The sequence below is a fragment of the Delphinus delphis genome, chromosome 9 (genome assembly GCF_949987515.2).
Source record: "Delphinus delphis chromosome 9, mDelDel1.2, whole genome shotgun sequence".
In the NCBI taxonomy this organism is placed as follows: Eukaryota; Metazoa; Chordata; class Mammalia; order Artiodactyla; family Delphinidae; genus Delphinus; species Delphinus delphis.
Window position 1 is genome coordinate 10248525 of NC_082691.1, and position 27247 is coordinate 10275771.

The 27247-nt window shown below is 57.7% G+C and overlaps 1 protein-coding gene across 1 annotated transcript in view; it reads right to left on the bottom strand.

Annotated features, from left to right (window-relative positions):
* Positions 1-26287, bottom strand: part of ADCY1 (adenylate cyclase 1) — a 118307-nt gene extending 92020 nt beyond the window's left edge. The window contains exons 1-2 of the mRNA XM_060020138.1: positions 25578-26287; positions 5291-5440 (exon numbers count right to left, since the gene is read on the bottom strand). Of these exons, the coding sequence (XP_059876121.1) occupies positions 5291-5440; positions 25578-26222 (795 nt within the window). The 5' untranslated portion in view covers positions 26223-26287. The remainder of the gene's footprint in view (positions 1-5290; positions 5441-25577) is intronic.
* Positions 26288-27247: the final 960 nt, after the last annotated feature.

Sequence of the window (27247 nt, forward strand, 5' to 3'; positions counted from 1 at the left end):
AAGAAAACAATAGCAAAGATAAATAAAATTAAAGGCTGGTTCTTTGAGAAGATAAACAAAATTGATAAACCTTTAGCCAAACTCATCAAGAAAAAGAGGGAGAGGACTCAAATCAATAAAATTAGAAATGAAAAAGAAGTTACAACGAACACCGCAGAAATACAAAGCATCATAAGAGACTACAAGCAGCTCTATGCCAATAAAATGGACAACCTGGAAGAAATGGACAAATTCTTAGAAAGGTATAACCTTCCAAGACTGAACCAGGAAGTAATAGAAAATATGAACAGACCAATCACAAGTAATGACATTGAAACTGTGGTTAAAAATCTTCCAACAAACCAAAGTCCAGGACCAGATGGCTTCACAGTTGAATTCTACCAAACATTTAGAAAAGAGCTAACACCCACCCTTCTCAAACACTTTAAAAAAATTGCAGAGGAAGGAACATTCCAAAACTCATTCTATGAGGCCACCATCACTCTGATACCAAAACCAGACAAAGATACTACAAAAAAAGAAAATTACACACCAATATCACCGATGAATACAGACGCAAAAATCCTCAACAAAATACCAGCAAACAGAATCCAACAACACATTAAAAGGATCATACAACATGATCAATTGGGATTTATCCCAGGGATCCAAGGATTCTTCAATATATGCAAATCCAGCAATGTGATACGCCATATTAACAAACTGAAGAATAAAAACCATATGATCATCTCAATAGATGCAGGAAAAGGTTTTGACAAAATTCAACATACATTTATGATAAAAACTCTCCAGAAAGTGGGCATAAGAGGAACCGACCTCAATAAATAAAGGCCATATATGACAAACCCACAGCAAACATCATTCTCAATTGGTGAAAAACTGAAAGCATTTCCTCTAAGATCAGGAACAAGACAAGGATGTCCACTCTTGCCACTATTATTCAACATAGTTTTGGAAGTCCTAGCTAGCCATGGCAATCAGAGAAGAAAAAGAAATAAAAGAAATACAAATTGGAAAAGAAGAAGTAAAACTGTCACTGTTTGCAGGTGACATGATACTATACATAGAGAATCCTAAAGATGCCACCAGAAAACTACTAGAGCTATTCAATGAATTTGGTAAAGTAGCAGGATACAAAATTAATGCACAAAAATCTCTTGCATTCCTATACACTAACAACGAAAGATCAGAAAGAGATATTAAGGAAGCAATCCCATTCACCACTGCAACAAAAAGAACAAAGTACCTAGGAATAAACCTACCTAAGGAGGTAAAAGACCTGTACTCAGAAAACTATAAGACACTGATGAAAGAAATCAAAGATGACACAAACAGATGGAGAGATATACCATGTTCTTCCATTGGAAGAATCAATATGGTGAAAATGATTATACTACCCAAAGCAATCTACAGATTCAATGCAATCCTTATCAAATTACCAATAGCAATTTTTACAGAACTAGAATAAAAAATCTTAAAATTTGTACAGAGACAAAAACGACTCCAAATAGCCAAAGCAATCTTGAGGGGAAAAAATGGAGCCGGAGGAATCAGACTCCCCGACTTCAGACTATACTACAAAGCTACAGTCATCAAGACAATATGGTACTGGCACAAAAACAGAAATATAGATCAATGGAACAGGATAGAAAGCTCAGAGGTAAACCCACGCACCTATGGTCAAGTAATCTATGACAAAGGAGGCAAGGATATACAATGGAGAAAAGACAGTCTCTTCAATAAGTGGTGCTGGGAAAACTGGACAGGTACACGTAAAAGAATGAAATTAGAACACTCCCTAACATCATACATAAAAATAAACTCCAGATGGATTAAAGACCTAAATGTAAGACCGGACACTATAAAACTCTTAGAGGAAAACATAGGAAGAACACTCTTTGACATAAATCACAGAAAGATCTTTTTTTTTTTTTTTTTTGCGGTACACGGGCCTCTCACTGCTGTGGCCTCTCCCATTGTGGAGCACAGGCTCAGAAAGATCTTTTTTGACCCACCTCCTAGAGTAATGGAAATAAAAACAAAAATAAACAAATGGGACCTAGTTAAACTTAAAAGCTTTTGCACAGCAAAGGAAACTATAAACAAGACGAAAAGACAACCCTCAGAATGGGAGAAAATATTTGCAAATGAATCAAAGGACAAAGGATTAATCTCCAAAATATATAAACAGCTCATGCAGCTCAATATTAAAAAAAACAAACAACCCAATCAAAAAATGGGCAGAAGCCCTAAATAGACATTTCTCCAAAGAAGACATACAGATGGCCAAGAAGCACATGAAAAGCTGCTCAACATCACCAATTATTAGAGAAATGCAAATCAAAACTACAATGAGGTATCACCTCACACCAGTTAGAATGGCCATCATCAAAAAATCTACAAACAATAAATGCTGGAGAGGGTGCGGAGAAAAGGGAACCCTCTTGCACTGTTGGTGGGAATGTAAATTGATACAGCCACTATGGAGAACAGTATGGAGGTTCCTTAAAAAACTAAAACTAGACCTACCATATGACCCAGCAATCCCACTACTGGGCATACACCCAGAGAAAACCATAATTCAAAATGCACCCCAATGTTCACTGCAGTACTATTTACAATAGCCGGGTCATGGAAGCAACCTAAATGCCCATCAATAGATGAATGGATAAAGAAGATGTGGTACATATATACAATGGAATTTACTCAGCCATAAAAAGGAACGAAATTGGGTCATTTGTAGAGACGTGGATGGACCCAAGGACTGTCATACAGAGTGAAGTAAGTCAGAAAGGGAAAAACAAATATCAGATATTAACACATATATGTGGAATCTAGAAAACTGGTACAGATGAACCGGTTTGCAAGGCAGAAATAGAGACACAGAAGTAGAGAACAAACGTATGGTCACCAAGAGGGGAAAGCGGGGTGGGGGAGCGGGTGGTGGAGGTGGGATGAATTGGGAGATTGGGATTGACATGTATACAGTAATATGTATAAAATCGATAACTAACAAAAACCTTCTGTATAAAAAAATAAATAAAATTAAATTTAAAAAAAAAGATGTGGAACATATACACAATGGCCTATTACTCAGCCATAAAAAAGAATGAAGTAATGTCATTTGCAGCAACATGGCTGGACCTAGAGATTAGCATACTAAATCAGTCAGACAGAGAAAGACAAATATCACATGATATCGCTTACATGTGGAATCTTAAAAAATAATACAAATGGAGCTTCCCTGGTGGTGCAGTGGTTGGGAATCCGCCTGCCGATGCAGGGGACATGGGTTCGTGCCCCGGTCCGGGAGGATCCCACGTGCCGCGGAGCGGCTGGGCCCGTGAGCCATGGCCGCTGAGCCTGCGCGTCCGGAGCCTGTGCTCCGCAGCAGGACAGGCCACAGCAGTGAGAGGCCCGCGTAACACAAAAAAAATAAAATAAAAAAATAATACAAATGAACTTATTTACAAAACAGCAATAGTCCCACAGACATAGAAAACAAACTTATGGGTACCAAAGGAGAAGGGGGGGAGGGATAAACTGGGAGTTTGGGATTAACATATACACACTACTATATATAAAACAGATAATCAACAAGGACCTAATGTATAGCACACGGAACCCTACTCAATATTTTTTTATAATAACCTATGTGGAAAACGAATCTGAAAAAAGTAGATATATATGTACGTATAAGTGAATCACTTTGCTGTACACCTGAAACTAGCACAACATTGTAAATCAACTATACTTCAGTAAAAATAAATACTTTTTCTTAAGAAAGTGATTTTTTGAAGAAAGTGGGAAAGGAAGATATTTGAAAGGAGATGGAGAGGACAGAAAAATACAGAGAAAGCAAAGGAAGATTCAGAAACACACAAGAAGGCCCCCACGTTGATTCTTCCAGTACTTCAGGCGATGTATTTAAGGGGAGAGGACTCTGAAGAGTCACTTCTGGGATCCCGTGGAGGTGATGAACGTAATAAGACACCAAGCTCGAGGGTCTCTTAGCACCGAAGACTCCCCATCAGCGCCGATGACGCTGGCATGGGAAAACGCTCAGCGCACAGCCCAGGAGACGTGCTCTTTATACTTGTGCATGTGGGTGCCAGCACACTCATACACACACATCCACACGTGCACATACACACACACGCCCACAAGTGCACACACGTGCACACGGTGTGTACAGAGACATACAGGCATGCACACACGCAGTCCACGTGAATGCAAATCCACACACATGTATATACCCACACAGACATGCACACACATACACGCACATATACATGTGCACACATGCCCCACATATCCACAAGCACACATGCCCACATGCACATCGCAAGAATGCACACAGCCTCACAGACACACATCTCCCACACGTACACCACCCACAGACAGAGCCACCCGCTGATCCACACACGATCTAAACATACATGCGCCATCTATTTCTAAGTGATGGCCAACTTTTACTGTAAATACTAGGCATCGTTATAACACCTACAAATGGAAATGTGCGTGTGCATTTTTAAGTGTACAGTCTGTTCTTAACGCCTTGTATTCACAATAATAATAGCATCTCGTTTATAAACCCATCCCATCCACCCTACCCCGGGAAAACAAGCACTTTGGGAAAGTACAGGAGTCCGGGTGCTCCCAGATAAAGGCCTCGCCCAGGGCTCCTGGAGCATCCCCGTGGCCCCAGGACAGCAGCAGAGCAAACACCGCCGAGAGCGGTGAGCCCGCGACATGCAGGGGACGGTAGCTGGGGCAGTGGGAACCCACCCGGCTCCCTCCAAGCCTTTAGATCACAGGGAACAGTGCAGCTGCCCCAGCAGGCCTGGCAGCAGCCGGGCAGGGTGCTCTGCAGCCTCAGGCCAAGCTGCGGGTGTGAGGCTCACAGGGTGACCATCACTTCCTAGCAACTCAGCCCCTTCCAGCGGCACCAAGGCCAGCTCTCCTCTGCCTCCACTGAGGCCTGCCTCCTGGGCGTCTCGTCCACAGCCCCATGCCTTATGTCACCCACAGTTACACCGAAGCCCAGGGATGACCACGGGTGGCAGTTCTTCTGCCTCTGCTCCCACGCAGCTGTCCCCTCTCCTCCGACCAGCTGAGGGGGCTGGTCCACAGAGACAGAGGGGCCAGCGGGGGCCTGAGGCCCCTACGCGACTCCCAGGCGGGCCAGGCTGGGCCTCCCTCCCAGTGCCCTTGGTGAGAAGGCTGTGCGGCTCTATGCCCCCCGCCCCGGGCCCCCCATGTCCCTCAGGGCGAGACCCCGGGTACTGACCTGCTTCTCGTTCTCATCCTCCAGCCTCAGCCGGTCCTCGATGCAGTTCCGGGCCTGCAGGAAGGCCTTCCTCTGGGAGCGCTCAGCCAGGATCCTCACGAAGACGCCGTACATGTTCACGCCAAGGAAGAGCAGGGCGTTGGCACCGAGCTGGAGGGGAGAGAACATTGCAGAGGGCTACACACAGGGCCCAGCTCAGCAGAGGCTCCTACGCGTCCTCCGACCACCAGCCCATGAAACGACTACGCCAGCCAGACCCACAGTGCCAAGCCGGTTTCACATGGCCACGAGCCAGGCCTCATCCCTCACCCTGTGCAGGGGTCACCTGTGCTATAAGCTTGTCACGTAACGGAACAGTAGGAAAGGACGCAAGGTGTGTCCCCCGAAATTCACGTGGGAGTCCTCACCCCTAACCCCCCAGCGTGGGCCTGTATTTGGACACAGGGTCTTTCAAGAGGTAATCAAGTTAAAATGAGGCCATTAGGCTGGGCCCTAATCCAACATGACTGGTGTCCTTATAAGAAGAGGAGATCAGGACACAGACGCGCACGGAGGGAAGACAGGACACAGGGAGAAGATGGCCGTCGACACACCAAGAAGAAAGGTTTCGGGAGAAACCAGCCTCCAGAAGTGTGAGAAGTAATGTCTGTTGTTTAAGCCACCCAGTCTGGGCACTTAGTTACAACAGCCCGAGGAAACCATTACACCCAGAAGTTTTGAACGTGAAGACAGAGTGGTTATTCCCACAAAGGCAACATGGAAAGCTCTGGAGAGAAGCAGTGAAGGAGAGTTGATTAAAAACAAAAAAGAGGGCTTCCCTTGGCAGCGCAGTGGTTGAGAGTCCGCCTGCCGATGCAGGGGACGCGGGTTCGTGCCCCGGTCCGGGAAGATCCCACATGCCGCGGAGCGGCTGGGCCCGTGAGCCATGGCCGCTGAGCCTGCGCGTCTGGAGCCTGTGCTCCGCAACGGGAGAGGCCACAACAGTGAGAGGCCCACGTACCACAAAAAAAAAAAAAAAAATGGTGCCCACTGTCACCCAGAACACCTCATTGTGACCTGAGCATCTCCATGTGACCTGGGCATCTCCGTGCGACCCAACCATCTCCATGTGACCCCGAGTATCTCCATGTGACCCTGATCATCTTCGCTGTGCCCCTGAACACCTCCAAATCTGAGCGTCCCGCTAGCTGGAGCGTCCATGCTTTAACCCGGTGCGGGGCTGGAACACAAACGCATCTTCCACGCCTGTGCCACCTCTCACAGGCACAGTGGCCAGCACTGGCTGCACCCCGGTGCACTGCACTGGCCCCCGTACCACGCAGTGTTTTCTGCGTCTAAAGGGCCACCTGCCGTATTCTGGGATCAGCTCATCCCAGTCTGTAGAGGAAGGCGCTTTTCTGGTGGCAGCGGGAAGACCGGCGTATACGAAACAATAAATTGTAGTTTGGTGGAGTCAATATTTAAATGCGTACTGAGCGTGTTTAAAACGCCCACAGGCAGTAGTGAACACGTTTCTAAAAATTCAAACGATAGTGAGTCTTTGCACAAAATGCGCTTCTCTCCCAGCAGACCCTTAATCACCTGTGGCTTCTGCACGCCCCTCCCAGCCTCTATTTAAGGTTTTGAACATGCAGAACATATAACACACAGGACACCTCTCCCGAGATGCCCTCCAGCCCGTCAGCCCCACAGCTTCCGTGACCCCTGCAGTGAAGCCCCCAGCTGTCACTGTCGAGCGGAGTACGCAGTCGGGTGGAGCATAAGGAGTCCAACTGAGGGGCCAGGCGTCCGGGGTCAGCTCAGCACAGGGTGCAGGACGCCACAGGTCACACCTGGCAGATGCGGCTTTTCCAGAAAGCAGGGCCTCAGGTGGCCGATGGCAGAAAAGGGGGGGAGTGCGGATCCCTACTGAGGTCTGGGCAGAGACGTGAGGCATGGGCTGGGGGCAGAAGGGCCAGCAGAGGCTGGGCAGTTTGGTCAAGGGAAAACTCAGGAGCAGAGTGGGAGCGGGCTGGGTCACCGGGAGCCCCACCTTGTCACCTCCTCTACACCCACCTTCTTCACACCTTCCCTTTACTCCGGCCATGGTGACCCCCCAGGGACACCAAGGCCCAGCCACGCGGTCACTGAGTACCTAGCTGCCCTGCCACACCGTGTGAGCTGCTCACATGGAAAACAGCCCCACGGCACGCCCCACAGCTGGAGTCTGGCGGGCAGGGCGAGGCGGAAGCAGCGATCTGGGGAGCGGGCAGGTCTCCCCTGCCTGGTGCTCTGCATTCACATTCACACACCCAGGGTGCTTCCCCGCGCCCCAGAGATCTTCCCGCAGGAGAGCGAAAGAGGAGGCCGTCCACGAGAAGCTGCCGGCACACCTGCCCCCCTGCATTCCCACACACCCCCAGACCAGCAGCCACGGTGACGGGCACACAGCAGCGACAAGAGGCGCAGCCCCTGCCCCCGTGGGGCACAGAGAGCTATCAAGATGGGCTTCCTAATCAGTGATCAGGGACGAGGGTGACAAGGCAGAGAGAATCCGGCCCAGAGGTCACCTAGAGAGGGCGTTGGTTCACACCCGCACCAGAAGAGAGGGGATGGGGGTAACAGGCTGAGAGGGTTCTAAGCTCGGGGAAGGGTACATGCCGGGGTGGAGGCTGAGTACCACACCCCAGAGCACATGGCCGCAGGACCACAGGGCGTCCTGGTACTGCCAAGTCCTCACCAACCCCACGGCATCCCTGCTGGCACTACACACACAGGCCCTGAGTAAGGGCAGGGCCCCCCGCTGCAGAGGGCGCGGCACACCCAGCAGACCCGCACATCGGGCCTCAGCATCTGGGCCCCCGAGGACCTTCCCAGCGCCCACGCTGCCCTGGATGCCAGGGCCCTGCCAGGACCTCAACCCTGCACCTTTCCCACCCTTGGAAGGCTTGCCCTTTGAGCTCTCTTCCTTGTCTAGCTGAAACTCCACAGCCCAACAGGACAGCCCCCTGCCCCCTCACACTCTGGAATCGAAGCCAGCTCCGTGCACAGCCCTGTGACTGGGGTGCTCCTCCGGCCACAAGGGAATCCTCGTCTGTCCCTCCTCCCCCGGGGACCTCCCTCTGTCCAGCCCAGCCGGTCCCACTGCCCACTGCCCGCGGGGGCCCCCCCTCCCCACTTCAGCTGGGACCTGCAACTTCCAACCATCATCCTCGACAGCAAGCGTCTGATTATTTCTTTCCCCTGAAAATGAGATCCTTCTCTTAACTCCTCTTCCTCTCCCGGGCGAGCCCATCTTTCTCCCCTTTCCAGCAAAACTCCTGAAAAGGCCTCACCTCATCCCGCCTGGGCCACACCCCAGCCTGCCTTCCCTTCCACAGCTGCCCTGGGCGGGGCCCCCTTCACATCCTGAGCCCAGGCTCAGGTCCCAGTGCCCAGCCCACCGTCAGCTCCCCTCCCCTGGCCCCTTCCCCAGCCTCCTCTGGCCCACGCCTCACACCTGGACCCCCCTCCACCGCACACTCCACCCCTCGTGATGCCTCATCCACACTCACCTCGGGAGCCCAGTCCTGTGCCAGACCCCAGATCGACACCTTCACTTGGACCAGCCAGCCGTGCCCCTCCCCAGCCCAACCTTGCATGGGACAGACCCTGGCAGGACCCCTGGTCACCCCCAGCACTCACCCCAGTAGCCTCTCCCACCTCAGCAGACCCAGGCCCCTGGAAGCCGCTCAGGCCTGGGCCCATTGCCCCCACCAGCAAATCCTCCCGGCTCCGTCTCCAACAGACGGGGCGCTGACACCCCGCTGCCGACGGCTGCTTGGCTGCCGAGCTACCTCCTAACCCGCCCTGTGCTTCTCCCAGCTCTGCAGGCTCCCCGCACGGTCCTCTGCCCTGAACCCCTGACCTGCAGTCTTCCTGTGCTCAAAGCCCTCCGTGGCCCAGGCCAGAGGCCCCTACATCCTGTCCTCCTCGTGTCCCCCCGGCCTCGCCTGCTTTCTTAGGGCCTCTGCCCTGCGTCCCTGGGTGGGACCCCCTTTCCCACACAGCGCCTGGCTCACCCCCGACCTCCAGGGCCTCCACTCACAAGGCACCTTCTCGAAACAGCCGACCCGACCCCTGTGTCTACAAATGCACACGCTCTCACCTGGGCTTGGAGTATTCTCCCGCTGACCAGTCCTATTGCTTTCCTTCTTCCTTTCCTTCTATTGTTTTTAGCAGTTACCGTCTTCCAACACGTTATAGAACATTAACTCACTTGTCACCTTCCCTGCATGCTGTCTAGCCCTCGAGGGGCCTCAGTCTGTCAGGTCCACGACTGATCCGGGAGCCTGGAATAGAGCCTCTCGTATCATACCAGGTGCCTGGTATTTCTTGAATGAATAACTGAGGACACAGGGGTGGTGAGGGGGCTGGGCCCCGTCACCTTGCTGGAAAGGGACAGAGGGAGAACTCACACGCAGACACCTGTGCTGCCACCTGCACTGCCCAACCTCTCTCCAGGCTGTCTCGGACGAGACCTGATAAGACTGTGTCCCAACTCTCATATGCCTCGTCAGATGGGCAGTGGGGAGGGACCCCAGCTTTTCCACGATCAAGAGAGGCACAAAAGAGGCAAGACATCAGGCTTAACTGGTGGCGCAGTGGTTACGAATCCGCCTGCCAATGCAGGGGACATGGGTTCAAGCCCTGGTCCGAGAAGATCCCACATACCACAGAGCTACGAAGCCCGCGTGCCACAACTACTGAGCCTGCACTCTAGAGCCCGCGAGCCACAACTACTGAGCCCACATGCCACAACTATTGAAGCCCGCGTGCCTAGAGCCCATGCTCCGCAACGAGAAGCCACCGCAATGAGAAGCCCGCGCACTGCAACAAAGAGTAGCCCCCACTCACCGCAGCTAGAGAAAGCCTGCGCGCAGCAGCAAAGACCCAACACAGGCAAAGATAAAAGCCAGTAAACAAATAAATTTATTTTAAAAAATGGATCAAAAATCTAAATATAAGAGCTAGACTGGGAAAAATATAAAAAAAAAAAAAACAAAGAGGCAAGGCATCAACGTGTCCTAGTGTCTGAAAGTGACGTGGCTTCTGGGGCAGGCTGAGCTGGTGGGAGCTGCTGGGACACAGCCCACAGACACATGCACACATGGACCAGATCACGCAGCCCAGGGAACGGCACTGGAGCGTGCGGGGCAGGCCTGGCAGGAGCATCCCCCTCCCAAGCCCTTGCCCTGCAGGCCCCGTGACCTGGGCAGACGGCCAGCAGAGGAAGCACTGCAGGGAAAAGGATGAGATCACCTGGCGACAGGTGTGCATGGCCACGGCAGCTCGTCAGCCTCTGCCCACGGGGCAGGCAGCCAACCCCACCCCACAGTGGGCACTGGGGGTCCCCCGGCCCCTTGGGAAGGCCAGTGTAGAGCAGGGAGAAGCTGGTACCGTGCAGTGGGTGGGCGCGTGGGGTCATCAGTCAACATGAACTGTCCAGATGTCCCCTGTGGCAGGCAGGGCTCTCCTGTCCCGGCCACTCCAGGTCCCAGAGGGCCAGGCGAGCCTTGCCGGGGCTGGGAGGAGATGAGCTCTGAGGCTGGATTGAGAACAAACAGGCCTGGTCTGGCATGTGGAATGGAGGCCTTTTCTGAGTCCACAGTGACCACAAAGATACAGACCCAGCCAGGAGGTTAAGGCCACCACCTGGAGGGCACGGGGGGAGGGGGGCTAGACCTTCTGTCTGTGTCCCCTCATCCGAGTGGCCCAGCTGGGGACTTCCGGGGCACCCACTCTGTCGATCAGACGTGTGCTCAGAATCACTGATTCAGTGACTGCAGGAAACCACGACGAAGCGCATCTTTCTCTTAACCGTGACGTATCGATGGTACTCGCAGCACTTCCCAATATTTTGCCACTCTTGTGACACAGGGCAAAGACTTGGGGGGAGAATTCCTCCTCAGGCGTTTACATCCCTGCAGTTGGCCTGCACTCAGGAAGGCACACAACTGCTCTCCAGCCGGAGGGCCCTCGCCCGCTGCCCCCCAAACCCCACACGCCCTGCAGATGGAATCACATGCCCAGGTCTTGGCTAGTTTCTCAGGCAGGGCTGGGAGCCCTCGTCAAGTGAGCATCTCCTGCGCACCAAGAGTTCTAAACACCGCCGGCACTCCGCCATCCCACGTCCCTGCTCCCTGCCTGGCACGCCGCCCTAGAGCTCGTTCAAGACCCTCACCTTCCACCCTGGCCCCCAGGCCCCGCTGCGCTGCCCTCAGCTCTCCCCCTGCCGCTCAGCACGAGGCCGCGGCAGCTTCACTTCCTGCACAACCAACAGGGCTCACTGCCCCCCACCCCTTTACATGCACCTGAACGTTGCATCATTATGTTTTTTTTTTTTTTTTTTTTGCAGTACGCAGGCCTCTCACTGTTGTGGCCTCTCCCGCCTCGGAGCGCAGGCTCCGGACGCGCAGGCTCAGTGGCCATGGCTCACGGGCCCAGCCGCTCCGCGGCATGTGGGATCTTCCCGGACTGGGGCATGAACCCGTGTCCCCTGCATCGGCAGGCGGACTCTCAACCACTGCGCCACCAGGGAAGCCCCATCTCACACCCATGAGAGGCTGTGAGATCAGTAACTTAACCGAGGAGAACCCATTGTTCAGGACTCTAGGGGCTATGGGAGGAGGGCAGGCCTACCTTTACTAGGAGGCAGAAGGTAAACCTCCAGGAGGCCACACGAGCAGGGACTGCTACAAACTGAAGCAAAGGTGGCACCATGCAGGCCCCAAGCAGGCCCTGGGCAGGTGGGTGAGCCCGGAAATGAGGCCTGCCATTTATGGGGAAGACACGGGCGTAGAGAGGTTAAATCTCCCCGAGGTCCCAAGGCCAGGACGTCCCAAACACAGGCACGTAACTCCAGGGCCCGCCAGGCCACGGGCACATCTCTGGATCCAGGCCTTGGGTGGATGGGCCTTGGGGGCCCTGCACGGGTGGTGGCAGTCATGGGCTTCAGGGCTGCCGGGCTTGTGGCTGGTCGGGGTATGGCCGGGGCCTCACCCGCCCCTTGTCCTGCACACAAGGCCCAGGGCAGGTGGGGACAAGTGCCTAGTGGGAAGTGTGGAAGGGGCGGCAGGGCAGGGGCAGCAGGACGCTCTCAGGGCAGCAGGGTTTCAGGACAAGGACCCCATCACACGTGCCAAGGAGTCAGGGAGTGGCTGCGACACAGGCAGAACGTGAGCAGACTGTTGCAACGGCAGCAGAGATCCTGGGCACTGGCTGGACACAGGGATCCGGCAGGGCCAGCCCTGGAGGAGGGGGCGGGGCCACTGGAGCCATGAGAGCCCGCGTGAGGGGACCTTCAGAAAGGCCTGCACGGGAGGATGTGAAAGGTGGACTCCAGCCCTTGAAATTAAAAGTAGAGTTGAGAAGATCAGAAACCTCCCTTTTGGGATTTTCTCATCATCTTAGCTTCCTTCCTGCCATCTTTGGGGTTAGATTACAAAAAGGAATGGCGAGTCCCTGGGGGGCATAAAAGAGCGTGTGTGTGTGTGTGTGTGCGTGTGTGTGTGTGTGTGTGTGTGTGTGTGTGTGTCAAGGTGACTGACCAGTCAGTCTGTCCTCATCTGCCAGGGCCCTGGGTCTCTCACACACACACACGCACACACCCCTGCCATGTGTGTGGTCAGTACCCCTCCCAAGGGCCAAGGACTGCTCGTCTGCCCAGCAGAAAGACGTTCCCCCTGCCCCCCGCCCACTAGCCACTGCGTCCCTCACTGGGCTCGGCTGGAGCCCACTCGGGGGGAAGCAGCTGTTCTCCCTCTCCCCCGAAGAGCTCACCTCCCCCGCGGCTAGGAAACCTGAGTGGCATAAGCCCCTACTCCACTGCACTCCACTTCAGACCACCTGTGGGCCCTGCATCCCACAGGAGAACCACACATTCTCCGCACCCCTGCAGTGAGCTGGGAGTTGCCCCCCACTCCAGCAGCGCTCAGCAAAGGGACTTCTTTGATTTATTTATTTTTTACATCTTTATTGGGGTATAATTGCTTTACAATGGTGTGTTAGTTTCTGCTTCATAACAAAGTAAATCAGTTATACATATACATATGTTCCCATATCTCTTCCCTCTTGGGTCTCCCTCCCGCCCTCCTTCTCCCACCCCTCTAGGTGGTCACAAAGCCCAGAGCTGATCTCCCTGTGCTATGTGGCTGCTTCCCACTAGCTATCTATTTTACGTTTGGTAGTGTATATATGTCCATGCCTCTCTCGCTTTGTCACAGCTTACCCTTCCCCCTCCCCGTGTCCTCAAGTCCATTCTCTAGTAGATCTGCGTCTTTATTCCCGTCTTACCCCTAGGTTCTTCATGACATTTTTTTTTCTTAGATTCCATATATATGTGTTAGCGTACGGTATTTGTCTTTCTCTTTCTGACTTACTTCACTCTGTATGACAGACTCTAGGTCCATCCACCTCATTACAAATAGCTCAATTTCGTTTCTTTCTATGGCTGAGTAATATTCCATTGTATATATGTGCCACATCTTCTGTATCCATTCATCCGATCAAAGGGATTTCTTAAAATGGGATCACTGGTGGGAAGGGACGCTTCAGGGAGACTGGGGGAGGGCGTCTGCCAACCACCTGTCACCCCACCCTGGGAACCCCCAGGGCCCTCCCACCTGGAGCCCCCCCAATGTGAACCATTAGGACCAGGTGTCCCCCCCACCTCCGCACCTTGCCAGACGGGAGCTTCCTCACACGCCCAATGCATCTACTGATCCAAACCGGCCACCCCCGGGGTTTCCCCAGGGTTCAGGAGTTTTCCTTTCCCCACGAAGGTCTCTTGGACTTCCCTGGCAGTCCAGTGGTTGGTTAAGACTCCGCACTTCCACCGCAGAGGGCACGGGTTCAACCCCTGGTTGGGGAACTAAGATCCCACGTGCCTCATGACATAGCAAAAAAAAAAAAAGTCCTCCCATGAAGCTCTCTGAACTCGTGGCCCGGCCGGAGGTGCCCTGAAGATGGTGACCACGTGGTTTAGCACCTGCTGTGCAGAAACCACAAGGGAGACAGGCCGGGGGTCACCGTGAGCTTCTCAGAGATGCAGGTGCCCACAGGCTGAGGGATGGAGAGTCAGGGGAGGAGGCGTCGGGAGGCATCACCCACCACTCCTGCAGCAGTGATCCCATCTCGGGCCCAGTCCAGCCCGGCTGCACTCCTGGCGAGCCCATGGGCACCCACATCACTCACTGCTCAGCACAGGAAGGAAACAGCGGCAGATCACCCCTCGGGTTCTCCGGGAAGGCCCCAAGACAACACCTGGGCCAGGGGAGTTAGCAGCCAGTCCGGGCAGAATTGCCCAGCCCAGGGGAGCCCACGGCTTCTTGCCACGGACGGCAGTCGGCAGCAGTGGAACTGTGCCCGGGCACCTCTAAGGCCCATGTGGGAAACTGCCACTTGGCCCGGGCAAGACTAGTGCCACGTCTCGGTGCCCCTCAGAGGACCTCCTCCCAGATGGGGATGTCCAAGGGCTCCCACCCCAGGGGGACCCCCCAGCACTGGACACTAGCCAAACGGACGTCTCTTTGGCATGGGGAGACAGCAATCCAGAAGAAAGTCCCTCCTCCGGGGCCTGACCACTGGCTTCTGGGCTCCGAGGCTGGGCCGGGGCTGGCGCACAAGTGACCAGCACGACCACACCCGGCCTGGGGCTGCTTTCCCAGGGGACGATGACACCAGGACTGCTGCGGCTCTCACGGCCTGGTCCCCACGTGGACCCAGGAGTGTGGTCTGCACTGCACCTCTTCCCTAAGGGAGACCCCACGCTCGCGCCAATTCCACAGGGCCCGGGCGGGTGGGGCATAATCCCACCTGGCTAAGAGTCCCCCAGCACAGTGACCACGCCCAGTGTAGACACAGGGCCCAGCTCGCCCCTGGGACCCTTGCCCCCCAAACTCCCCATCTCCTGAGGGGCCATCTCAGAACGGGGGGCTGAGCTGAGAGGCAGAGCCGAGCACCCCGTTGGTGCTGAAGCACGTGTGCGCTGAGTTTCAGACATTCACACCCCCGACGCTCTGTCCCCCAGTGGAATTCCGCTGCGCTGGGCTTCCCGCAGAGGCTCCTCTGCAGGGCGCTTGGTCAGCCCCAAGCATGTAAAGACAGAAGAAGCCAAACAGGGAAAGCACAAGCGCCTGCGTCAGACCTGGACCACCCGGAGGGCCCTGCCCCATCCCCAAAGGGCCTCAGGAAGGAAGGGCAGACACTTCAGATTTACAAGCTGGGCAGTTAAACGGGAAACGTGTGCCCCTGGTGTCCTCAGAGGGACCCTTCATAAGGGGAAATAACACACACACGCCACAAAGAAAAAAACAAAAATTTTAAAAGGTTCATGGCAATTTGGAAAGGAGTTCAAATATCTGCAGAAGATCGTCCCCCCGTCACTGCACCCACACCCCCAGTTGCTGCACCCACACCCCTGGTCGCTGCTCTCACACTCTCGTGGTCTCCAGGACAACGTCCCGCCTCCACGGCAGGCCTGAGACCCGAGGAGCCCCGTGCTCTGCCCACTTTCCCAGGCCGGCCGCTCCCCTGTCCCCCTTCCCCCATCCACGTACAGAGCGTGTCGCACCCCAAATGCCCCCGCGGCCCACGCAGCACGCAGCTCTGGGGAGCCCACGCTCTCCCCTCGGCACTCCTCCCGCTCACTGATGCCTCTGCCCGCAAGGGTTCCCCTCCTTTCACTCGGCGGCCTCCTGACCCCCCAATCCCGAGGTACCCCAATATCACCCCTACTCAGCATTCAAACTCCTCCACTGAACTTGATCCATTTTCAATCTGCTGCCGCCCAGACTGTCCCCAGCACGGGACCCGGGGCCCGTCCTGCAGAGAAGCCAGGTGTGTGGACTCGAGGGTGCGGCTCGAGGATGTCCTCCTCAGTCACAGAGGGCAGTGCGGTCACAAGACAAGGAGGGAGCTGCTGCCCAACGCACCCACCCCCCGCTCCACCACCCCCTGACTCCCCACGTGCCTCCCACCCCACCCTGCAGAGCCACTGTGCGTTTGGTCTGTGGGCCAGGCCCTAAGACCCCTGGGTCCCTCTCACCTCCTTTCCAAGGGTGCTCACAGGGGGACCCATTCATTCCCACCTCTACTCAGTCACCGCAAGCCGGGTGGCGCTCTTGTCTTTTCAAGCAGAGCTGGCTTTTCCACATCACTCACAGGTGTGTTGTCAAATTAATGTAATTGCTTCTTAGCTCTGTTTTCCAATTAATAGAAGTATTTTAGGGCTACCATCTTTTGAAAGAAGAAGGGCAGAATGTCGGTAACTGTTGGAGCTGAGGGCTTCTACCCAAGAAATCACCACGCTGGTCCTTCTACTCTTGTGTATGATTGAAGTTTCCGTAATAAAAATAAAATAAAAACAAGTTATTTTTTAAAAGATGCTGATGGGCTCTTGTGAGCTCCTGCCGTTGGGTTTCTAAGCCCCAAGGCTGAGGCCCGCTGGGCTGTGGTCACCACACCTAGGTAGGGGCGGGAGGACCCAGGCGCAGTGCTATGTAACCCTCGGCATCTTCATCAAGGGCACCTCCTGGTGTTGGGGTCCCGGCTCACCCCACCTGCTGGTGCACGAGTGAGCTGGGCCACAGGACCGTGTGGCTCCAAGTCCCACCCACCCATCCACAGCACCTGCAGTATTTCAGCGCCTCCATTCACCTTTACACACCTGGACGCCGACTCTATCCACAAAGAAGATCTCACCCCACTGCCCATTTCTGACCCTTGAACAAACTGGACTTCAGAAAAGGGTCCCACCACACAGGGTGCTCCCGGGACACAGTGAGTACCCAGGAACCACTTGTGATTCCTGCAGGTAAGGATCTGCTTTAAAATAAAGCATCAGGGGCTTCCCTGGTGGCACAGTGGTTAAGAATCCGCCTGCCAATGCAGGGGACATGGATTTGAACCCTGGGCCGGGAAGGTCTCACATGTCGCGGAGCAACTAAGCCCGTGCGCCACAACTATTGAGCCTGCGCTCTAGAGCCCGCGAGCCACAACTACTGAGCCTGTGCTCTAGAGCCCGCGAGCCACAGCTACCGAGCCCGCACGCCTAGAGCCCGTGCTCTGCAACGAGAGAAGCCACCGCAATGAGAAGCCTGCGCACCCCAACGAAGAGTAGCCCCGCTCACTGCAACTAGAGAAAGCCTGCGCGCAGCGATGAAGACCCAACGCAGCCAAAAATAAAAAAATAAAATAAATAATTTTTTTAAAAATTAAAAAAAATAAAATAAAGCATCAGAGATATTTCCAAATCCTTAGGCTAAACCAATGATTCCCCAGATGTGCTCACTGAGCTTCTCATCCACGCAGCAGGGCACGTGTTTGGGAAAGCAGCCACCTTGCAAAACAAGTTCAAAGAGCACACATTTCAGATCCCTTTGGCCACGGTTGATTCAGGAGGCAACGCCTTCCCTTAACAAGAGAGTGTCTCTCCCATAAGGGAACTAGGCAAAGGCACTAAGAAAAATGCGCTAACGATTTCACAGAAGGTCATCACTCCAGCACAAGGCTCCCCCTCCCACCGATGCCCACGACCAAGTTCTCCCAGCAGCAGTGGGCAGAGTGTCCCAGAGCGGACGCCTCCCTCAGATGCTCACGTGCAGCACAAGACTGCCAGTGCAGATGTGAGAAGCACCCTTGGAAGAATGCAGTCTCACACGGGCTCATCAGGCAGCTGCTGAGAAGGGCACTAGGGGGACAGTGCACGGGACAAGAGGCCACACAGGAGGGCCGGCCGGAGGGCCAGGGTCCCAGGCACGTCCCAGGTTCGAGGGGGCAGGCCCTGCTGCGGTCGGTCATTCTCCTTGTCCAGAGTGTGGCATCTGACATCCCCCACCCTGGGCACATGGTGCCTTGGGCCCCATACGAGCCACTGCATGAACAAGACCCACCCATGCATCAGAGTCAGCTGTGCTCCCGGGAAGCCAGGGTCTACGTCAGCAAAGGAAAAGCTGGACCCTGATATAGTCACTCTGTACTTCAGAATCAAACGAGAAAGCTGCCTTCAGACTGGGAACGTGCCCACAGGGAGGGCTTCCCCCTCTGCAGGGTGTGGACAGCAGGAGGGAGCACCCAGCATGTCCAGTGACCCTGACGCACCACGGATGGGAGTCCCGTCCCCAGGGTCACTCTCCTGGGCATGCTGTCCCCCTGCACCCGGATCCCTCACCTGGACATCCCCTCCACCTACCTGCACGAGGGGCCCCTCACCTGGGGTCCCTCATAAGCACCCTGGTTCTGGGCCTGCAGCAGCCCCGCTGCCCACAGGATCCCCACAAGCCGTGACTGCCTGGCCAGGCCCCCTTCCAAGCTGCACTGCCCACCTCGGCAAGTGCCCCCGACTCCAGACCTAGACACACAGCGGCCCTGCTTGCTGTCCCTGCGCCCAGGCTGTGGGCCCTCAGACCACAGACCCTGTACCAAGCCTGACACAGGCACACCTGCGTGAACACACTCACACCCCTGCACACCAGGATGCACGCACGTGTGTACACACGGGCACCTACGTGTGCACACACAGGCACGTACATTACACGTGTGCACTCGTGCACGCGCACACGTCCACAACACGCGCAGGCGCGCGCAGAGGCCCCGCCCCCAGAGCTACAGGCATGCTCTGCACAGCCCCGCCCAGAGAACCCTGACAGCTCGGTATCAAGGCAGATACCACCACTCTCCAATCCAAGAAGACAGGGTCCAGGAGGGAAGGGGACAGAGCAGGATGCAGGGGGGACGAAGACCGGAGGGCCGCAGACGCGGCAGTGAAGGATAGCCTGCAATGGGTGGGGACGCCGCGTCAGCCCTATGCCACACCCCGCACGTGGACGTGAGCCCGAGGAAGCCCAGCCTGCCCTGCCTGGACTGACGCAAAGCAGACAGAGGACAGAGGGACACAGCCGGTGGGGGCCCCAGCCCTTGTCAGTCTTCCCCAAGGCTCTCAGTCCTACACACACGGCCCCCTCACCCGACCTCCCCACCTGGGCAGAGCCTGGGACCTGGTGTCATTTCATGCACTGGTCGTGGAGTTGGAGGGCCCCGGGCCCCATTTCCCTCGGGGGAGACACGTCCACCCGGAAAACAGTAAAAATAATCAGAGTGTGTTGCGTGAACGTGTGTGAGCGCGCCTGTGAGTGTGCATGTGGGTGTGTTCCTGTGTGAGCGTGCAAGGGTGTGTGTTTGTGTGTGCATGCATGTACACACGTGAGTGTGAGAGCACGTGCGTACAAGTGGGAATGTGCGTGAATGTGCTGTGTGGGTGTGAGTGTGCACTTGAGTGTGTTTGTATGTGTGCGTGCACATGCGCGTGAGAGAGACGACGGACCACATGTGACTCACATCCTCAAACATGGCGGAACCCAGCACTTTAGGGGCGGGAAGGTCTTTTCTGCCTGCCTGGCTCAGCCCCTCGGTGCAAACTAAGGTGCCTGCAGTCCGGGAACAGGGTCTCACCTGGAGGTGCAGGGGCGGGGTGGTGGCCCAGGCCTCCTGGCTGCCATGCGGCCCTTCCTGCCCCACCGCCAGCCCCTGCCCAGCCTGGCACGTGGACGAGCGAAGCCCTGGCCCTGGGGAGGCCTCGGCACAGACACAGCCCTCTGGCTGCCGCTGCTGGGCTGTGCTACGGGAGGGCTCCCAACAGCACACCGGCCGGAAGCGATGGGAACACCCAAAGGGCACAGTCTGGACAGACGGCCTGCCACCGGCATCCTGTGCGTCTCTTTCAGCGTTTGACCAAGACCAGACAGAGGGTGACCAAGGTAGGGAAAACTCGTAGGTCACAGGCTACGCTCAATTTGTGATGACAAGAGGAGACTCCCACTTCACTGAGTGCTGGCCCACGCTGCGGGGAAGCCACGGTCCCAGAGGGCCACCTGCACCTACACAACCACGGGCGTGACCTCGGAGGAAACTGAGGCACAGGGTAAGTCCCCTGCCCACCGCACCACAGCTCGGAGCAGAGCCCTCGCGGTGCTGGGAATTCCGACCCACCCCATCTGGGTCAGGAAATGATCCGAGGACATTTCTGGGCTCCAAGCCTGCAGGAACACAGAGCCAGCAGGAGACCCGTCAACCCAGAGGCTGGGCCCTGACCCTCTGGACCTCACAGATGTGAGGGGAGAAGGGCATCACCCCAAAACCACTGTAAGCCCACGGAAAGGGCAGCGGGTGGGGACGTTTCCCCACAGGACCCGCTTGAGGGAGACTTGCAAATATTCCTTGTGGCCCGAGCCCCAGGGCCTCCCCGCACCTGCCCTTTCTTCCACGCCCTCCTCCCTGGCCCCGTGGTGACCAGCTCAGTCCCTCAGGCAGCCACCTGCAGCCCCAGGGTCCAGCAGCCCCTTGGTCTCATCTATCCAGGACTTGGCTGGAGCGCACTGTCCGCAGGAGGCCACCCGGAGCCCCCTGTCTGCCTCCGAAGGTCACACACACACCCCCAGCACACACTGCAGTTCCAGTTGTTGATCGGGGTCCCCAAAGACTAACTTTCTGGAGGGCAGGTGGTCTGGTCCCCTAGCTCGGGGCCTGGCACCCAAACGTGGATCACAGAACGGTCCAGAGAAGGTGCCCCAGCCCGAGCAGCTGCGAGGCTTCACAGCCATGTCTGCTTCGCCTGGTCCCCGTCCCTTCCACCAGGTCCACCGGGGGGCCAGACTCCAGCACATGGACAGTCTGGGGGTCCTGCGGCCACAAAGGAAAGCCTGGGGCCCACAGGACCGCCCAGAGGGGGAACAGGTGGGAACCCTCGCCCGACGCCAGGACGGTTCCCCCTCACCCAGGCCCCAGTTCCTGCTGCCCTGGTGTAGGCAGCTCTAGGTCTTCTTACAGTTTGAGCAGGCTACCCTGGCGGGAGGATGACAGAGCTGTGATGGAAACAGACCAGGTTTAGGGAGGGGACCGCCCAGCAGACAAGGGGGTTGGGGAATCAGGTGTGCCCTGTGGGATGCCCGCTGGACATGAACCTGGAGGCCTGGAGGAGCCACTGGACACTGCCCAAGGCTCAGGGAGCAGCCGGGCTGTAATGTGCAGGGGGTGGGAAGCCGGGGCAGTAAGTCACCGTGGGGCTGAGCCCTGCCCAGCGACGGGAGCCAAGGCAGGTGAGCCAGCGGGTGATGGGATCCAGCCAGGGCAGGGGAGGGAGAGGGAGGGACCAATAGGGGGCAGTCAGGAGGCTGGGGGGTTACGTGCAGCAGGAGAGGGGCCCCACCTAGGAAAGAGCCCAGCCAGAGGAGAAGGGGCCCCACCGGGGTGAGGCGCCGGCTGTGCGGCACGGCTGCAGAGGCGGGCTGGTCAGGAGAGGGTCCAGGGAGGCGGGGTGAGGGGAGATGCAGAGAACCAGAGGGGAAGAGGGCCAGCCAGTGGAGCAGGGGGCCATGGGGGGGGGAGGGCCCCGCCTGAGGAGGCGCTGGGCTGAGGGAGGGGCACAGGTCTGGAAGGAGGGGTGGGAGACACATAGGGGCGCGAAGCATGGGCTGCCCAAGCCCGTGTGGCGGCCGGTACAGCCAGCACACATGGTGATTCTGACAGCGGTCACGTGGCTCCACCTGCCAGCACTCACGTTCTCCTCAAGGGCTCAGCCCAAACTGGAGGGGCAAGGGGACTTCTGGCCAGCTCCCAGCTGCCCAGGACAGCGGCGATTTGTTACCCTTTCTGCGGTTCAGGCACTAAACACATTTCCTTTACGTGGATAGGCAACCAGACTGCAATGCACTGCAGTGGACCCTCGCTATCCCCCCTCTGAAAAAAGACAGCAATCCTGACCCACCTGCCCACAAAGCGGGCATCCGGGAGGGAGCCCTGGGGAGAGAGTCAGCACAGGGTGGAAGCTGGGGCTCTGCGCCCTGCACCCGTCACAGGCAAGGCGCCTGAGGGACAGAGCAGGCACCCTGAGCCAGCAACCCTTCTCCAGAGACACCCCTCCTGCCCCACCGTCACTCCCCGGCAATGACCTTCACAGGCACTGCCCTGACTCTACTTCCCCGCCACTCCCCAGCCAACCTGTCCCTGAGCACAGTCACCTCCTCCCAGAGCCTCCCCCCTCAAGGCTCTGTCAGTCCACAAGGGACAAATCTGGAATCTCCCCCTCCCCTCCTCCGCCACCCTCGAAGCCCCAGGCCCCCAGGCTGCTGTGCTCACCCCCCCACCCCATGCCCTCCAGCCTGCCCACCGCTGCTGGTTCTGAGCAGGCCTCAGGTGTTTCTGAACGTGATGCCTTCAGTTCTGACACGTTGCCCAGTTAAATAAAAGTGACTGACTGTGTTTAGGTACAACCGGGGGGCCCTGAAAGCAAGGGGCTGGGGGGGGGGACCCAGTCCGGTCCACATTCATGGGGCTCCTCCTTGGTGCTGGGCCAGGTGGGAATAAGGCCATTTCCCCCAAATTCCTTCTGCTCTAGCGGAAAGCAGCAGGCACACCCTCTCGGGGAAGGGTGGAGGCCCCCAAATTTCAGCAGTGCAGTCACGTGGCCGGCTTTCTGCATGTCCACCTCGGCCTCCCAGCAACTGGGCTGGCCCCGGCTCTACAGAGCCCAGAGGCACACGGCTGCGTCCCCAGATCCCCACACACCAGGGCAGCACAGGATTGCTGCAAGAAAGCCTTAGAGCCTCCCTGCGGAGGGCCTGAGGCTCTGGGAGCCCACACTTGAACCCCGGTCTCAGTCCCCAGAGCGCGCTTTCTCCGGCGAGCATATGACACGCTGCATATAGGCAGCAAAGGCGGCACCCATGCACAGACCGCCTCATTCATCCAGTCCTTCTTCTGCCGCTTTTTGGCCTCTACCCTGTGTCCTGCAGGGCTTCTGCCTGCCCCAAATTCCATCCTGCGGGAGCAGCGCTGTGAGCAGGTGAGTGGACTGCAAGATGGCAGGGAGGCGGTGAAGCGTGATTAGCAGCGGACATGCTTCGGAAACGTGGGTGCTATCTTCTTCACTGGTCTCAAATACCAAGTTGCAGAGCTCACCAAGGACAGATTTCACAGACTCCCAGAATTTTCTAATTGGAAGGGAGGATCCCTGGGGCACCATACAGTCGGATCACCACGTATTTCTCTGCATCCATCCCCATCTATCTGTCAATATCACCACCACCTGTACAGACTCATGGGTTTGAATATGAACATTCTAAAGAAGCCAAAACGATTCAGAAGGGGCCTGAGATTTCAAATATGTGCTTTTCCAGTACGAACTTTCACCACAGCCCTACAGGGGAGCTGCGATGCCCTTTAGACAGGTGGGGAAACTGAGGCTCAGAAAAGGAAGGGTCTGCATTGCCCAGGGAATCACAGCCAGTGGCAGTGAAGCCCAGATATCTGCTCCCTACGACTCCCACACCCCCAGGATGGTCTCCCTTTCTTCCTAGAATACAGGAGCTCCTCTTATCCTGGGGGAGGGGCAGAGTTCTGAGTGCCCGAGGCACCTTTACAGACCCTCCTCCCGCACCCCTCCCCCCTCTCTGTTTTAATCTTTTAATTCTCTAAAAGGAATGACTACAGGCTACATAAAGCATTGGTTATTAAAAAAGAAGACAATAGTATTGCCTGTCACTGAAGCAGCTGACTGAAGCCCTGGGTGCAACCAGAACTGAGCCAGGCCCCAGCCCAGGCCTGTCCAGGCCCCCTCCCCACCTGCAGCTGACCTGGCCTCTCTCCCGGTCCTGGTAGGGAAGTTGTCCTTGCTGGGGGGGCCTGGCTGTGGGGGGGGAGAGGGACAACCACAACACATGGGAGGGTTGTTGGGGGAGAGATACAGGGGTGCCCCCTGCGAAGGTCAAACAAGCCGCACTCAAAGCCCATAGGAGGCCTGCTGGAGAAACAAACCCTCCCCTCCCCTCCCCCTCCCCTCCCTTCCCCCTTCCGTCCCCTCCCCCCCTCCCCTCCCCCTCCCCCCTCCCCTCCCCCTCCCCCCTCCCATCACCTTCCTCCCCTCCCTGGGGGCACGCAGCCCTCTGGCCCTCTTCCCTTTTTTCTGCCTTTATCTCTGCCTCCTCTCTGCCTCCGGCCTTCACCCCTACTTCCCTTCCTCTCTTCCCCCCACCCCCCAGCCCCTCTCCACATACTCCCTCCTCCTCCCCTCCCAGCCCTCACCACAGGCTGGCCTCTCTGGGCCCTGAAATATAGGTCCAGCATTGTGTCACTCTTGTGTGTCCCATGGCCTCTCTGACCCTGTGCATCCCGGACATCACCGTCTGGGGGCCCCTCCCTTGGTCCTCGGGTGGTGGGTCCTTAGTGGGGCCCCAGCCCCAGCTGTCTGACACCCATCACTCCCCCCACCCCAGCTGTTCCTCCCAAAGCCAGATCTGTCCAGCTTCCCCTCCTCACCCCATCTCCTCCATCTCCCCCTTTCTCTCCCTCGATGGGCTCCCCCACCCCACCCCACCCACCCCGCCCTCTTGCCAAAATGCAGCCAGAGGCAGAAACAGAACCCTCCCTCAGGGCCCTCCAAGCCCAGGTGGGATAGGCTGGGCTGCACGGAAAAGCTCCGAAAGCACCACGCGGCAAGACATCTGCCTCAGACCTCTGGGGTCCTTGGGCTGGGGAGGAGCCCACGGGCAGCAGTCGGCATGGGATCCTCGCAACGATCTTGCCCGCGAGGGAAAGACAGTGACAAAGTTCAGGCGCTGCGAGCCTGGGTGCCGGCTGCGGCAGAGCAGGTCGGAAGAGACCACAGCCCTGTGCGACCTTGGCAAACCCTGTCCCTGTGGACCCCAAACGGGTCCACAACTGGGCGCCAGGGTGGCTGGAGGGGGCCAAAGTCCTTGCCCCCTTCCCACCTCCCCCATGGCGGCACGGTTGGGAGGGGGTCTCTGCGAGCGCCGCATGGGCTCCAGGCGCCAAGCGTGAGGGAGAGGCACCCTAGGCTGTGCGCACAGCCCGCAGGAATCCTGCCTGCCCTGGCCTGCTCCCCGCGCCTACTTTTCGTCCCTCCTGCGGGGATGGGCGCAGACAGACAGCGTCGGACCCGAGCTCTGGCCGCACCTGGCCGCTCACCAGCTGCCTGACCTTGCCAATCTTTGCCCTCTCTACACTAGTCTACCGGTCTCCACGTTCCACACCCAGGAGCGCTTTGTGGACTGTAACTCGGAAAAGAGTCGGCCCCAGGGTGCCAGCCCCCACTGTGTCCCCAATTCTCTGAGTGACCTTGAACGTCCCCCCTCGAATTCGGGGCCTCAGTTTCCCCACCTGCCCAACCTGGCGATGCGCGCCCTCCTCCCCGCATTCCCAGTCCCTCCCGGGCAGGTGTGTCCCAGACCGGATCGGGAGCGCGCGCGGCACTTACCGTCCTCCAGAGACGTGGGCGCTTGGCGGGGACCAAGGTAGCCGTGACCAGCAAATGCGAGGCGGCCACCACGAGCCCGAAGCCGATGGCCAGCAGGCTGCGCACGGGCAGCAGGGCATAGGACACGAAGGTGACCAAAAGGAGCTGCCAGACGCCCTGGTCGGCTGCCACCGGCACCGCTGCCCTCCCGGCGTGGGCCCCGGCGGGGCCGCCGAGCGCGAAAGGACAGCAGAGCAGCGCGAAGGTGAGGCTGAAGAGCAGCGCGAGCTGGCCGACCTGCTGCAGCTGGGGCACCTGCAGCGAGCGGACGTTGGTGACCACGAGCAGCGCCAGGAAGAGCACGCAGTGCACGGGGTGCGAGCCCTTGGCCAGGCCGGGCGCGGGCCCCGGCGCGCCCAGCAGCTCGGCCAGGGCCAGCGCGCCCGCCAGTAGGCTGAGCACGGCCAGCGCCTTCAGCGTGGCCGCCTGCTCCAGCCGCAGCGTGTAGCCGCGGAACAGCGCCTCCAGCTCGGGGCACGCGAACTCCTCGTCGCACGCCCGCAGCCCGCGCCGGCCGCCCGGCCCCGCCGCCCGCTCGGCGCCCCCAGACTCGCCCGCGCCGCCTCCGCCTCCGCCGCCGCCTCGGCCGCGCGGCGCCCCCGCCATCCCAGCGCCATGCAGCGGGCGCGCCCCTCGCCGGCCGGGGCGCCGGGCGGGCGGGCGGGCGGGCGGCGAGGCGCCGGGGCGCGGCGGGCAGAGTTGGGGCGCCTGCTGCCCCGCGCGCGCGCCCCGAGCGCGTCCCCTCCCGCCCGCTGCGCCTGCGCACTGGCGCCGCCCGCGCCCCGGCCCCGGTCCTCCGGAGACCGCGCTGCGACAGCCGAGCTCGGAGCCGCGGGCCTGGGCGCGCGAGGCACACGCGCGCGCCCCGGCCCGCACCCCAACGCCGCATCCCAGGCCCCCCGCCGCCGGAGGGGCCGCGTGAACCTCGGGCACCCACCTAGCCCGTTCCCGGCCTCAGTTTCCCCACTGGTGCGCAGTGCCACGCACTGTGCTGTCTCTCGGGGCGTTAAAAATGCTGAAATTTTGCGCTTTTCCCCTGTGGGAGGGCTTACCTTGCATGCCCCCCAAATAAAAGCAGGTCCCCTATTCTAGAGGAACGCAAAGTGGGGCCCATGCTTGACTGTGGATCCATAGCTAGGGCCCTGCGAGGTGAAGCGATGCCCAAGGACCCGGGGGCAGGGAGGAAGGTGGCCGCCACGGCATCTCCCCACAGGTCCTCTGCCCGCGGGACTCTCCACACGGCGGGCTGTGGGCAAGTCCTGCCCTGGTTCCTACAACCCCCGTGAGTGGGTGCAGCGGTGCAGGAGCAGTGACCAGGTGGTGTAGTCCGACCAGCAGAGCCCCCAGCCGGAGTTCGGGCCGTGGGGCGTGTGGCCAGTGCCACCTGGGTGCAGAAGGAGCCAGGTTAGAGTCCTAGCGGTGAGGCCTCTAGGGAAGGAGGTGGGAGGTGGTTGGTTCAGGGATGGGGTGGGAGTCGAAAGGAGAAGGGACCCTGCAGTTTGCCGTAAGAGGAAACTGGAAACCCAAGTGATGGGGAGATGTTTTCTTCCAGCAGGACAAATGTAGGGACTGTTGCCATGGCGCGTGTGTGGGACCCACGGCTTACACTCATTCACTCTAACGGAAGGGGC